Source organism: Apis cerana, linkage group LG1 (assembly GCF_029169275.1).
Source record: "Apis cerana isolate GH-2021 linkage group LG1, AcerK_1.0, whole genome shotgun sequence".
Lineage (NCBI taxonomy): Eukaryota > Metazoa > Arthropoda > Insecta > Hymenoptera > Apidae > Apis > Apis cerana.
In genome coordinates, this window is record NC_083852.1 from 839,207 (window position 1) to 852,388 (window position 13,182).

General features: G+C 33.8%; 3 protein-coding genes across 6 annotated transcripts in view; 1 reads left to right on the forward strand and 2 right to left on the reverse strand.

Moving 5' to 3' along the window:
- Positions 1-370: 370 nt before the first annotated feature.
- The window catches only part of LOC107992753 (transcription factor 21), a 30,008-nt gene continuing 17,196 nt past the window's right edge, over positions 371-13,182 (reverse strand). The window contains exons 1-3 of one of the 3 annotated variants that reach the window (XM_017048806.3): positions 2,339-2,498; positions 1,670-1,993; positions 371-836 (exon numbers count right to left, since the gene is read on the reverse strand). In XM_017048806.3, coding sequence (XP_016904295.1) covers positions 639-836; positions 1,670-1,990 — 519 coding nt within the window. In that variant the 5' untranslated portion in view covers positions 1,991-1,993; positions 2,339-2,498 and the 3' untranslated portion in view covers positions 371-638. Of the gene's footprint in view, positions 837-1,669; positions 1,994-2,081; positions 2,273-2,338; positions 2,499-13,182 lie in introns of those variants that run through there. The other 2 variants (XM_028664316.2, XM_062083280.1) reach the window with 2 other exon arrangements.
- LOC107992750 (craniofacial development protein 1) lies at positions 3,994-10,458 on the forward strand. 2 transcript variants are annotated; one of them, XR_001764961.3, is made up of 4 exons: positions 3,994-4,286; positions 4,638-5,027; positions 5,114-6,163; positions 9,305-10,458. XR_001764961.3 is itself a non-coding variant. In XM_017048799.3 (3 exons), the coding sequence occupies exons 2-3, from the start codon at positions 4,667-4,669 to the stop codon at positions 5,626-5,628; spliced, it is 876 nt and encodes a 291-aa protein (XP_016904288.1). In that variant the 5' UTR covers positions 3,994-4,286; positions 4,638-4,666; the 3' UTR covers positions 5,629-7,062. The 2 variants fall into 2 exon arrangements, 1 of the variants encoding a protein (XP_016904288.1); XM_017048799.3 differs by lacking the exon at positions 9,305-10,458 and having other exon boundaries at positions 5,114-7,062.
- Positions 6,325-8,507, reverse strand: LOC114576853 (uncharacterized). The gene is made up of 6 exons (XM_062083291.1): positions 8,356-8,507; positions 7,754-8,260; positions 7,483-7,580; positions 7,344-7,412; positions 7,204-7,276; positions 6,325-7,113 (listed from the first exon to the last, which is right to left on the reverse strand). Exons 2-6 carry the CDS (start codon positions 7,889-7,891, stop codon positions 7,087-7,089), a joined length of 405 nt encoding a protein of 134 aa, XP_061939275.1. The 5' UTR covers positions 7,892-8,260; positions 8,356-8,507; the 3' UTR covers positions 6,325-7,086.

The window sequence follows — 13,182 nt, forward strand, 5'->3', positions numbered from 1 at the left end:
TTGTATTGACATATGAGGGCCCTAAACGATATGCTCGACTTTGGTCGATTTGTAGATGGAACGAGATATATTATTTTAGTTTCAGGTTTACACAAAAGGCCCTTCGTGCTGTTTATTTAACTTGATGTTCTTTATCCTTCTTTCCTTACCACGTTCTTCTTCCTCTGTTTCAATTCCGGAAGCCGCATTAATCTTTTTTTCCTTTCGAATAATACTTTGAAGTTTCGGCGAAATTAATATTTTTCAAATTAAATAAAATTATTGATCGAAAAAAATCTTATACCCATATGATTATTAATTCTCTATTTAATTTTTCCTCGTGTTGTGGATAAATTGATGTTGTGGAAATAATTCCAAAAGATATATGCAGTTTATAATTGTATAGAAATATTTTATTGGACTAGTATTTACGCTTTGGTTACAATAATGGGATCTAATCTAAAGATATTATAATAATTGTCTCTTAAAATGAATATAGATCAATAAATAGTAAAAACGATAAGGCACTCTGAAATAAATATAAATTTTCATTTTCACGATTTTATATAATATTGCTGTTGCGAGTGAAGAAAGTTTTTCCTTTTTTTGTCCTTTTGAACAGAGTGTTCTTTTCTCGTATATCGATAAAAAAAGCTTTATTAGAAATACGAAAGCGACTCGTGATTATGACGTAGTGACATGGCTTGATGATGTCCAGAATGATGGAAATTCTGGATCTCGTGTGCTCCCTGCTGACCACGGTACTGATTAGGGCTCGATGAAGTTGACGATGATACGTTGCAACTGTTGTTCATCAACATGGAAGCGTTACCACTTTGAAAAGTAAACGGCCACGACTACGACAAAAATATAAGAGAGATTTTTATAAAACTTTTTAATTACTAATTTCTTCGATAGAAGACATCGAAGTGGCTTCGATTCAAAAAATTTTTTCCTTTTGCGTTTTTTCTCATCGCACACTTTTTTTTAATAATTTTTTGAATTTATGTAATTCTTTCCTTAATAATTCTATCATAGATCGATAGAAAATATAATTTCGATTGGTTTACAATGCAAGTGGAATAAACGATCGTTCTCCCGAATAATGGTACTAATTTAGAATTAATGGTGGAAAAGGATGCGGAGGAAGCTTTGAAAGTGATTCGATCCACCTGGACAGACGTAAACAGAGAACGTCTCTAAGAAAATGACGTTATGACGCCGACTGGATCCACCTGGATTCTTTGTTATTTCACAGCTCTTTAATCGTGACACGAAACATTGCAATTATGCAAAAAAAAAAAAAAAAGAACGAACGAAAAATAACTTGCTCCACTTATTTTCAGCTTGGTGTTTAAAATTTCGAAATTTCTTAATAATAATAATTTTTCATCGACAATATTGCGATACATGACCCATTTATATAACTTAACGAAAAAAAAAAAAAGAAATTACAAAACCATATGAAAGAATCATTCAAAAAAATTAAAAATCAAGATGAAATTAGAGGAAATTTGATTTAAAATCGAATAATAATATATAATCGAATAAATTATCGGCAACGAGATCGTTATTCGTGCGAATTCGAAGACGAATGGACAAACCTCGGTCGAGTTGTCGTTTTTGTGTCAGACGATTAATCAGACAATTACATCGTAAATAACTGTTTCTTTTCCAAATAAAAACTCACCAGGGCCAAAGACAAAGATCTAGTCTCGGAATGCGGGTCTGCGTCGTCTCTGAGAACCGCTCGAAGATGAGCGATGTACGTAGCCGCAAGGCGGAGGGTGTCCAATTTGCTGAGCTTCGTGTCGGCTGGTACCCAAGGTAAAGTCGTTTTCAATCTGCAAAACGCCTTGCTTAGCACCCTCATTCGAGCCCGTTCCCTCGCGTTAGCCGCGTTCCTCGGCGCACGACTCTCCAAATCATCCTTGCTGTACTTCCCCTCGGACGCGAATTCGTCTTCGTCCGCTTCCAGTGTCGGCGTCGAGGCGCGTCGCTTGCGTGGCATCTTCTGCAATCAATTATTCAACCCCACCGTTTTACCAATTCTACCAATTCGCGTATGTAATCGATCATCCTTCTCGATCCCGTTCACCTACAACGTCGTCCACGCGTTATTTTAACCATTCCATTCCCGAGAACGAGCTTATTATCGAGGAAAATAATAATAATGGACAGCTTCGATGTAATTTTTACGGTAAAAATCCACATCGTGAAGTGTCCTGGAAATTTTTTCGATTTTCGCCCCTCGATCTTAATAGAGGATTCGTCGAAGAAGCGACACCGCCGGCGACTTCCTTTCAAATAGGTGAAACTTGGTAGAGGGAGAGGAGAGGGGGGAGATGGAACAGCTCACCTTATTCGCGACGAGTTTGATTTTTTCCCCTCGGCTCGTATCAATGGGATGTCACGATAGATCGCGACGCTCGCGCGAAACTAATTGTGCGTGAAAAGTTTCGGCCAAGAAGAGGAGGGCGCCAAGAGGGGAGGAAAGAAAGAGGAAAGAAAACGAAGGTTGGGAGGGAAGAGGGAGATTTGGGACGGCTCTGAAAATCGGGCGGAGCTTTCTCGACGCGAGAAGTATCTTCCTTCTTGGCTTGGCAACGTCCTCCTACTTCGCTTTTCCTGGGGTTTTCGTCCAATCGTTTGCGTACTGCGTCATCTGCAGCCACCTGGTCCATCCTTTCCTCTTCCGTCTTCTTTCCGAGTACGTATTCACGAATAGTGTTTTTTTTCTTCCTTTCCTTTTCTTCTTTTCGTGTGGAATTGACTTTGGCTCTGAATTTTTTCTTCCGGATGTCCGGATGTCGTATTTTTTTTTTTTTTTTTAATTAAGTTACGATCTTCTTGGGTATCCCGTTTTAATGAAACGTTGTGCGTCGAATCGAAAGTTAGATCGTGATTAATTTTTAGAAATGAAAGGTGTGTAATTGATTTTTAAGGTTAGAAGAATTATTTGTCTTAAGAATTTTAATTTTAATTCGAATTGCGATCCAATTTGATCTTTTCTCATTAAAGATTCAGATTCAGTTCGTATAAACGACTCGTGCGCGTAATATATTAGACGTGTATACATATTCATATATATTAATTTGTTTGATTAAATCATTGATTAAATCATCTCTGAGAAATTACATAAATTCGCATTCAAGTAAACGTGTTAATGTTAACCAAGTTAAAAATTTTGGAACTAAAGTTCCATTCCATCTATTTCCCTTCTAATATTACTACTTTTTCTCATTCGGAGATTTCTATTAAAAGGAAAAAAAATCGATCCATTAATCGTATTTAAATCCTTGTAAACGGGCTGTCAACCATTTCGTTGAAAGGAGGATTCGAAATGGATCCTGTAACATGAGGTGCGCGGTGACCCTGCTGATCCTACTTAACATCCTGAAGCAGGAGTTGACTTATTGCTCGACAAATTCGTTCCTTCGCAATTTGATACATTTCTATGTAATTGGTCATGTTTCTTTCTCGAGATATATATACATACATTTGTAACTATGCACCCGTGTAGAATGGAATTTAAAAAAAAGAGAAAAGCATAAAAATTAAAGTGAGATCGAATTTCATCGAAAAATTAGAATTTTGTATCGTTTCTTTACATGTACTGTACATTCTTTATTACTTGACAACTAAACTAAACTATATTTTAAGAAATAAACATTTATAATATTTTAAATAAATATATTTGTTGAACAAATATACGTTTTTATAAAAGAAAGGATCTTCAGGCATAAACAAAAAAATATTAGATAGAAAATCACAAATTACTTATGGTTTTCACCTGTATTCTATAATTATGGGGATATTTGCGCATAGATGTCGACGCTGTAATCATCCGAATCAAATTCTGTTCGCAGAATCTGTAAAAGATTACGTAAAAGATCTAAGAGTTTATTTTTTTATTATTTAATTACAATTTTTTTTATAGTAACATAATATATTTATACGTACATTGTTACAAATTTGAACGTAATATCGTGGTTTATGATTTTATCGTGGGAGGCGCTCGTGGAGCAAGTTAAAAATGGCTGATGATATACGAATGCATTTGCGAATCGCGAGTCGATTCGTGTTCTTCGGTCGTTACTTTTTGTGATTTTCTCACGTGTAGTGGTATTTCTTTGCGTGTTTGTAAAATATTAATAATATTATTTCAAATTTTTCCGTATATAACAATTAATTGGAGAGGAACAAAGGAAATAAAATATTCGGAATATTTTAACGAAAGTTCCCGAAGGTGATTCATTGTCTAACTGAATTTTTAGCTTAGAAAGATCGTGTTTTGGAGAAAATTCGTAAGTACCAAAATAGTAATAATCAATAACTAAGTTATTTGATACTGATTTTTTTATGTAATTATGTATTTTAAGAGGTTAGGTTGTATATTTGTATACGAAATGTGATAAAGTTCGATATTACGAAATCAATAATTGTTTATGTATTATCTAAATCATTCTTTTTTAATGAATGTTACATAGATATTTGTAAAAACTTCTAAATTAAGTATTTGTTTAAAATTTTACTCGAAATGATATAAAATGCGAAAGTTTTTTTTGTTAATAATATAATGGAGAAAAAAACAAAGAACATTATGTTAATTAATTTAGATCGATTTTTAGTAAGAATACGATATTACGATTTTACAGTTACATCACGAATAAAATTTTAATTAAATATGACTGAAGAACACCAATTGCCCTCCGATTCTGATGAAGATGATGAAGATTATATTCCCGATGGTGCAGACAGTGAACCAGTATCTGAAGTAGAATCTGAAGGTGATGCAGAGAGTGGTCCTGAAGATGAGAATGATGAGAACCAAAGAGAAACGACGAAGAAAAGAGGAAGAAAGAAAAACAAAGTTATAAAATCTAAAATTAGAAAACGTAGAAGAAGGAAAAAGGTAACAGAGGATAAGGATGATGAAAAAGAGGAAAAACAACAAAAAGAGGAATCTATTGAGAAAAAAGAACTTACCGAAGAAGAAGAGAAAAAAAGGGCCGACTCTCTTTGGGCTGATTTTATGAAAGACACGGGTAATTGATTATTTTCAATTATTGTATTTAATTAAGTTAATTAATCATAATTAATGAAATATATATATATTTTGTATTTTTTAAAGCAATGACACCTAAACCTAAGCAACAAAATGTAACAAATAAATCTAAAGAGAGATCGCCATCTATAGAAAAGCCAAAAGTGGAAGAAAAAGTAAAAATAACTAAAGTATTTGAATTTGCTGGTGAAGAAGTAAAAGTAGAAAAAGAAGTCTCGATAGATTCAGCAGAAGCAAGAATATCTCTATCCTCTGCCGAGAATTCTGAGAAAACAGGAAATTCTGGATCTCCTGCGGGTAGAGGATCTGGAAGAGGTAGAGGTTTCAAACGGGCTGGTTTAGGGGGTATTTCTTCTGTCCTTGGTCAATTAGGGAAGAAGGCGAAAATTAGTACGTTAGAAAAATCCAAACTAGATTGGGATAATTATAAGAAACAAGAGAATTTGGAGGAAGAAATTAGTACTCATAACAAAGGCAAGGATGGATATTTAGAACGTCAAGATTTCTTACAAAGAGCAGATTTACGACAATTTGAAATTGAAAAGCAATTACGTAATGCAAACAGACGTAGTACACGGTGAATTTATAATTTATGTATATATATTATATATATATATATGTATATGTATATATATATGTATATATATATGTATATGTATATATATATATATATATATCTTCCTTAACAATGAGAACCAGAAATGGTATTGAGAAAAATATCTTATTAGAATTGCCAATTATTGGCGCTTGTAGCACATATTTACTCGAATTGTTTAAACTCTTACTAAATATCTCATGCCATGTATAAAAATGTGATTGCCTCGCTTGGCTTGACAATCGGCTGGATCTGGTTAAGAAACGATTGAGAGCCAATTCTGTGAGAAGAGACTGATCATTCCAATGTATCGAAGATAATATAGTACGTTATGTAATAGTCTAATCATCTGCGAGCGTTGTCTCGATCCATTATATCACAGAACTTCGCATCGAAGCAGGATGTTTGAAGCTTGGTGCTTCGGAGACCGATGATATATATTCTAACAATAAACAAGCTCCAGAGATGTTTTTATTCCATTTCAGTGGAAGAAAGGATGATTGATGACAGTGTAGATTAGTGTAGGTATTTAATAAAGTGTCGTTTGAATGATAAATGAATACATACCAGTATGTATTCTAGTATGTATGCCTTAGAAATAATCATGACATTTTTCTTCATTTACGATCACTGCCTTGGGCGAGTCACGAGAAACATTTTATTATATTTATAGACGAGAGATAAACGAGATAGAAAACTTAGATTATTGTTACAGAATTACAAACGAGAGATTACAGTAATTGTTTTATATTTTTTCAACTATATCTATTTATCATATTTATTCACAAAATTATGACATGGCATATCTGCGAAAAATAACATGTCAATATAGTTCAATCTATAATTCATTTGAAAAAACAATTTTAAAGCTCAGGTTTACAATTTTTAGAATATTTGTAAAAAATAATGTCTTACGGATGTGTATGAAATTTCTTTATGTCTATGGACTATTTAACATCGTAAAAATAAAGATATACGTTAAATATTTAAACTATTTTATATTCATGGTTTAATAGCATTGATTTATATATATGTACATACATATATATATATATATGTAATTGAAAACATCAAACATATATTGTTTACTGTTTATCGTTTATGTTGCGTCCTTCGCTTGGCGATGTACTTTTCTCTCCGTATTTTTCTTTAGCATAAAGGAATCTTTAAATTTATTATACATCCTGTAAGAAATGATCGACATTTGGACGCTGTTTAATATTTCATACAAATTTACATTCACTATTACTTAATTATACAAGCCAATATAAATTCAAAATATTTCTTAGTCTCGTTGTATACGAGTGGATTTCGTGCTATATAATAACCAACACGAAAAAAATCCCATTCGTTTATACATCGAGCCTTTGAGCAGCTATATTGATTTTGTAAGCAAATATAGACGAAATATTTATCAGAAGTACCGTTTTCATCGTTACCTTTATTAGCAAAATTTCACTTTCCTTTTCTCCTGAAATGAAAGAATACGAGTTTATTTTTTTTCAATATAATATTTATGCATTATTATCGTGTTCTATCATTTAATTTCACAAATATTTACCATAATTTGATTTTGATTTCGAAAAGAATTTCCACAACATCGGTGTTCAACATATTCATTTTTTCTTTTTTTACTAAAATAAAAATAATTATTAGCAATACTTTGTCAATAATCGTGTTATGCATGTTAATTTTTCATACCGATTTCCAAGTTTTCTTAGTTTATTACGTAACCTGGAGAATCCTTTGACAAATATATTTTTCTTTGGACTAAATTTCAAGTATGAAAACGTTATTTCGTATACTATATAAAAATATTTATTACGTTAATGATTCTAACCTTTGTTCACGGTATTTTGTGCATAATGTTCCTTTAAACGGCATTTCTTTAGAATAGCAATAATCTATCGAATTTTCTTTCTTTTTTTTCTTTTTTATCTAAAATAGAAATTGAATTTTATCAGATCGTATTATCGTTATATCGTCGCGAATAAATTTCTTTCTTGATTTTAATGTAATGATTACGATTTTGATAAAAAATAATGAATAATTTTATATAATAGCATACATATATATTTTTTTTTTAAATAAAAATCGATTGTTTCGTTTACTTTTTCCCTTATACAGCAACAGTCATTATATTTTGAAAGAAATGTGCACGTTGACGAACATTTGCACAATTTTTTTAAGTCTTCTGAACTGGATTTTTTAACGCATATACAAGAAATTGGTTGTTCTATAATCCTCATGCATCGTGAATTTGGAGTTACTCTGTTAATTATTTTTTTTGCTTTACTTTCTCTGGAAATTATTACGGAATTTATTCTTCTAGGACATTGGCAGATTATTTTCGGGACCGGTTTCGGGATCGCGTTGCAGGTTTTTGTTCTGTAGTTCAAAGATTAAGATATTAGACACGAATTGTGTCTAGAAAAGAAAAAATTTAAGGAAATGAGAATAGAAATAAGAATCTTGGAGAATTAATTCTTCAAAACTATTCCTTTTCGTATAGTATACAGACGGATGCAATAAAGATAATTTATTTATCATCCTCTCACCGACATATCGAAAATGACGTAGTACTTTCTATGGGTAATTTCGTAGTTTGACATTTTTTGCTAGAAGTCAAACAGAAAATTTTTAGTTATAAATTATCATCTCTTCGTTCCTTCAAATAATACCAATTTTTAAAAGGAAATTTTTTTCTACATACTTTAAATTATTCGATTTTTTTTTCAATTTCTTCTGCTTTTTTATTTCTTTCTTCTTTTTCTTCTTATTAATTAACGTAGTTGTTGAAGTACTCGCATTATAATTCCTTGAACGATAACGTTTTTTTATATAAAACTTACGTTACATGTAAAAATATATATATATATAAATAAATAATTTTTAGTAATACTTTATACAAGGATGGTTTGCCGGACATGTTGGATCCTTACATATTCTTTTCATTTTTCGTTATTCTCTTTCAAATTTTAACCTGATAAATATTCAAAGATCATTTATATCATTAATTATCGAAGAATGATGTCTCGGTTAGATTAAGATTTAAACGATCACTTGCTTGTGTAGATTTTTCATTAACCTCCCGATTTCGCGGAGGACGTAAACCTCAACATTTCTTTCTCTTTTTATTATAACGTACATGTTCTAAACAATATTTGTTCATTTTAGTAAGGAATACCAATAGGTGAAAAATATTTCTTCGTCGTAATTTATCATTTTTCAATAATTCAAAAACGCGAGTTCCATGTAAATGACCTAACCTTGATTTTACTCATTGCTTTGACAAGTCTGATCTTGTCAAGAGAGCATCATTTTTCCGAACGTTTCGAGTTCAATTATCGCGAAAACCGATCGATCGAGTTATATCTCGTTCGCTCGATGCAACATTCCGATCCGCAAACGTTGTTATTTTGACGTCTCGACATTAGCTACGACGGTCGATTAAATATCTGACCCCTCGTATCAAATATCGGGGCAAATTCTATCATAACGAACGATCGTCCTACAATCGTCGTACGACTGATTTTTGATTCCGGTTGATGGTTATTTTCGCGATAAACTTTGCATAAAACAATCGCACGATAATATCGAACTTATTAACACTTTATCCATGATTATTTTACAGGAAAGAAAATTTGTATTTCTCTTTACAGAAAATCAATGCTCCGTTTCAATCGTATATACGATAGGATATAAAGAGAAGAAAATCGAAAATGTATAATCTCTACGAATAATTCAGAACAAGAATGTGTAACAAGAATGTCACAATAAGAGAAATTCAAGTATATGATCCTTTCAAAAAAGAAGAAGAAGAAGAAGAAGAAGAAGAAGAAGAGACGAAAAATCTTGTTCGAAGCTTTGTAAGTTTCTCTTTTAAAAAAAATAAAAGAACAACAATTTCTTCCTTTTATCTCAACACGTCATCGCGAAAACATCTATTAAAATCCACTTTGCGATCTTTTGGTCGATCGGAAATCGAATACACGTCGAATCAATTAAACCAGCGGATCGAGTCGCGTGCGAGTCGCGAATTTTTCAAGCGCCACGTCGCCTTTTATTTTTCCTTTCCCCCTCTTCTTCCTCAATGATCCTCGCGATCTCGAAGGTGTCGCGAGCGTCGTAAAGTTGAATTACCGATTGCACGCCGCTTAGCGGCGGCGAGGAGGACGAAGGAGGGGAGGCGGGCGAAAGAGGAAGCCACGCGAACCGGAGGTGGATCGTGTGTGCAAAAGCGGGAATATCGACGCCAGACTGGCGGCCGTTAGTCGTGGCCTTGCCATCGGCAGTTTATTCACGAACCGGAATATCTGTTCGACCGTTCGTTCCTTGGCCAACTTCCATTCTTTTCAACGCACCTCGAACCAACCTCTCCTCTTTCGGCAGAGAGAGAGAGAGAGAGAATGCACTTGTTACTTTCCCGATTGCTCGAGAGGAGCGCACGTGCATACATACGCGGTGAGATTAAGTTTGGTCGAGGCGTTGAAAGTGCCTCTTTGTTCGGATCGGTCGGTGTTGCTACTTGAATTTGACGAGCGACCGGAAATTGGAATTCAAGTGGAAGGTAATTTGAAACTTGAGGAAAAACTTTCCGTCTCGATTCGGTCGAATCATTATGTATCAAGTTGGCTCGAATTAAGACGTGGTTATTAAAAATGATGCGTATTGTAATGATAAATCTAATATCTGTATACCATTGTAACTAATTTATCTTCCAAACGAGGGCTTATCTCGATCTTGTTCTATCCACGTGCATAGATACGGAGAATAAAATGAAATACAATCTAAATAAACTAATAATCGAAGAGAATCGAATTATTCTATTCCTTCAAAATCACCTAATTACATTTATCTCGTAAAGGAGGAAAAAAATAGCGGATAATAAGCGATTTCTCAGAATTTTTTTTAGTTCATCGAAGGACGTCGAGTTTTGCGAAATTCGTGTATCGATTTTAAATAAAAAGAAGATCTTGTAATCACCGTTATACAGCCGAGCAAAAGCTTCCAAACAATGCTTTATTAAAACCAGAAACAATCGGTCGTTTATAGAATGTAACGGATAATTACTTGGACTCGTGGAGAGACAAAGGTATCGCACAAAGTGTTAATAATAATTGAGACCGAGCTTTCAACACGAAAACCATTATTTTTTAAGCGAAACGAATACGAATCCCGTAATGGACACGCGTGAAAAGATATTCTTTGTGCTCTTTATTGGGCGAAACTGTAGCCGTGCGTTTTACAAGGCGTCGTGGAAAATCGCGTTTCTTTTTGCGTTTCTTCGACAACTAGGAACGAAACTTTGAACCGCCTTCGGATAATTACGACGAAAGGGGGAGGGGGAACTTTTGCAGTTGACGCGCAATGGTCACGAAGAGAGGAAAAAAAACGGAAAGGAAAGAAAGCCTCTGCCATTTTATCGAGTAACATAAATTACAAAGGGATCGTGATAATAAAAAGCGCTGCGAGCCCTCAAAGTAAATTACGCACGGTTGGTCGTACGTTGGATCATCTAAAAGCAAATTTTGCGGGAGGATCACTCGCGGAGGCGTTATTTGTATAAAAGGGACGTTTGTTACATTCGACAAAGGAATTATAATAAAGGTGTACAGCGGCATAGATGGAAACGACTTGATCGGAGGACTTTTTTAATTCTGTTCCGATATCGGAAAACTCTTCTCTTTTTCTCCAGGGGGAGGAGAGGAAGGGCGAATCGGTAGATAGATTATCGAAACAGTTGTGGATTTAATTATAATATCCGATGGACGAACAGACGAGACATCGTTACGCATAAAAAAGGTAGAAATAATGGGTAACGAGCAATTACAACTAGGTAGTTTTAAAATATATAGTTTATCAGGAAAATAAAATTTTTAATCTTTTCTTTTTTTTTTTTTTTTTTTCAAAATGAATTATATTCTAGCAATTATCAAGACTTCCAGTGAGATAATCATAATGATCAATCATAATGATGCTATATAATCTATAAGTCGTTCTTTTGTAAAATAATATTTAATTTTTCCAACTTTGATATTTTTTTGTTGTTGTACATACCGATTGTTAATTAGAGATACGTGCCTTCTTTTAGTGACGAACAACAACGTGACAAACGGAGGATAATTAATGCTGTATTTTTGTTCGGGTATGCTTCCTTTAGGGGGCAAGGGTAATTTCGGCGCACCTGAAGGAATCTCCAAGGCAAAAACAAGAAGATCTATTTTCATCGTCGTCCCTCTTTCGTGACCAAGAATCCACTCCGGTTTCGTAGATTTTTTTCTATCAAACTGGGGATAAAATTCAGTGGCGTACTTAAAATCCCTAATCCACGTATATATTTTTCTCTTTCTAATTTTATTTGCTCGTTGTAAGTAAGTGACATCAGTTTCAAAAGTTCCAGTTCCAGTAAAGAATTTTTTTTAGCGAGCGTTTGGGAAGAAAAAAAATCAAATCGACGCGATCGTTCATAGAAGTTAAGAGAGATTAGAGAAACTTTTACGAGAAAAAGAAACATTTAGCACGGATGTGAAAACAGATACGTTTCCTTGCGACGAAGTTCGTAGGATGGTGTTACGAGCAAGTGTAGCTTTTGAATACGCCACTGATAAAATTCCAGGAATTCCTTTTGCCAGAAGCAGACTAGACGAGACTGGCAATAAGATTGATTCGCACTACCAAGATTCCAACGTCTGGTTTTATATACCTTGCGTGCCAACCAAACAGTCCGGAATTAAAGTTTATTTTCCACTCTTCCCCGTAGAAACTTCTTATTAACAACGAGTGTTCCAGTTTTCCTCCGTGTTCTCAGAATTCAAGAAAGTTTCACGAAATATTATTTTATATTGCGGTTTTTTTTTTATGAAATTTGAATATTACTCTTCGAGAGTAATCAGAGTTTAGAATCGAATAAAGAAAGAGGTTCGCGCATTCCATGGGGGTCTAAGGTAAAAAAGAAGACGTCCACTCGAAAACGCAAAGACGTCCACTCGTGCTTAAAAGCACTTGGAACGGTATGTGGATCAATTATATCGAAGAAGAAACGTGGCACGAATTAATGCGTGCAAAGATATAACGCGTAAGAAAGGAAAGTCACGAGCTCGAAGTGGAACCATTCGACTCCTTTTTGCCGTGTCCTTTCGTACTTAATTCCGACCCATGGCGCAAAGTATGCATCGTCGTTGCCATGTTCCTTTTAACGGCTCGTCCAGATGAAATAATTTCATCGGCCAACGACCATTGACATCGTTCCATTAAACGAATATTTCCTTTCCTATATTTTTTCCTTGGTTCAACGACAAAAATAAAATATATATACGTATGTACATTCTCTTCTCGCAAAATTTTAACAATCGCATTATAATTGTGTCGCGAGAAATTATGAAAAAAACTTGAAAAGTTACATCGCCACATGGTCGATTAAGTGCAGCGATGGGCAAAATTTGTGTTACGAATAATTAAAAGTTGCTTCGATAATAATTGTAGCAGCAAATAACGAAGTTATGCGAGGAATCAACTGTAATAAACAAAACTTGAAAGT

Coding starts and splice junctions, on each gene's coding strand:
- LOC107992750 (XM_017048799.3), top strand. CDS start 4,667: ATGACTGAAGAACACCAATTGCCCTCCGATTCTGATGAAGATGATGAA. Junction 5,028..5,113: donor TGATTTTATGAAAGACACGG/GTAATTGATTAT, acceptor TATTTTTTAAAG/CAATGACACCTAAACCTAAG.
- LOC114576853 (XM_062083291.1), bottom strand. CDS start 7,891: ATGAGGATTATAGAACAACCAATTTCTTGTATATGCGTTAAAAAATCC. Junction 7,277..7,343: donor CTAAGAAAACTTGGAAATCG/GTATGAAAAATT, acceptor TTTTTATTTTAG/TAAAAAAAGAAAAAATGAAT. Junction 7,114..7,203: donor GAAATCAAAATCAAATTATG/GTAAATATTTGT, acceptor CTTTCATTTCAG/GAGAAAAGGAAAGTGAAATT.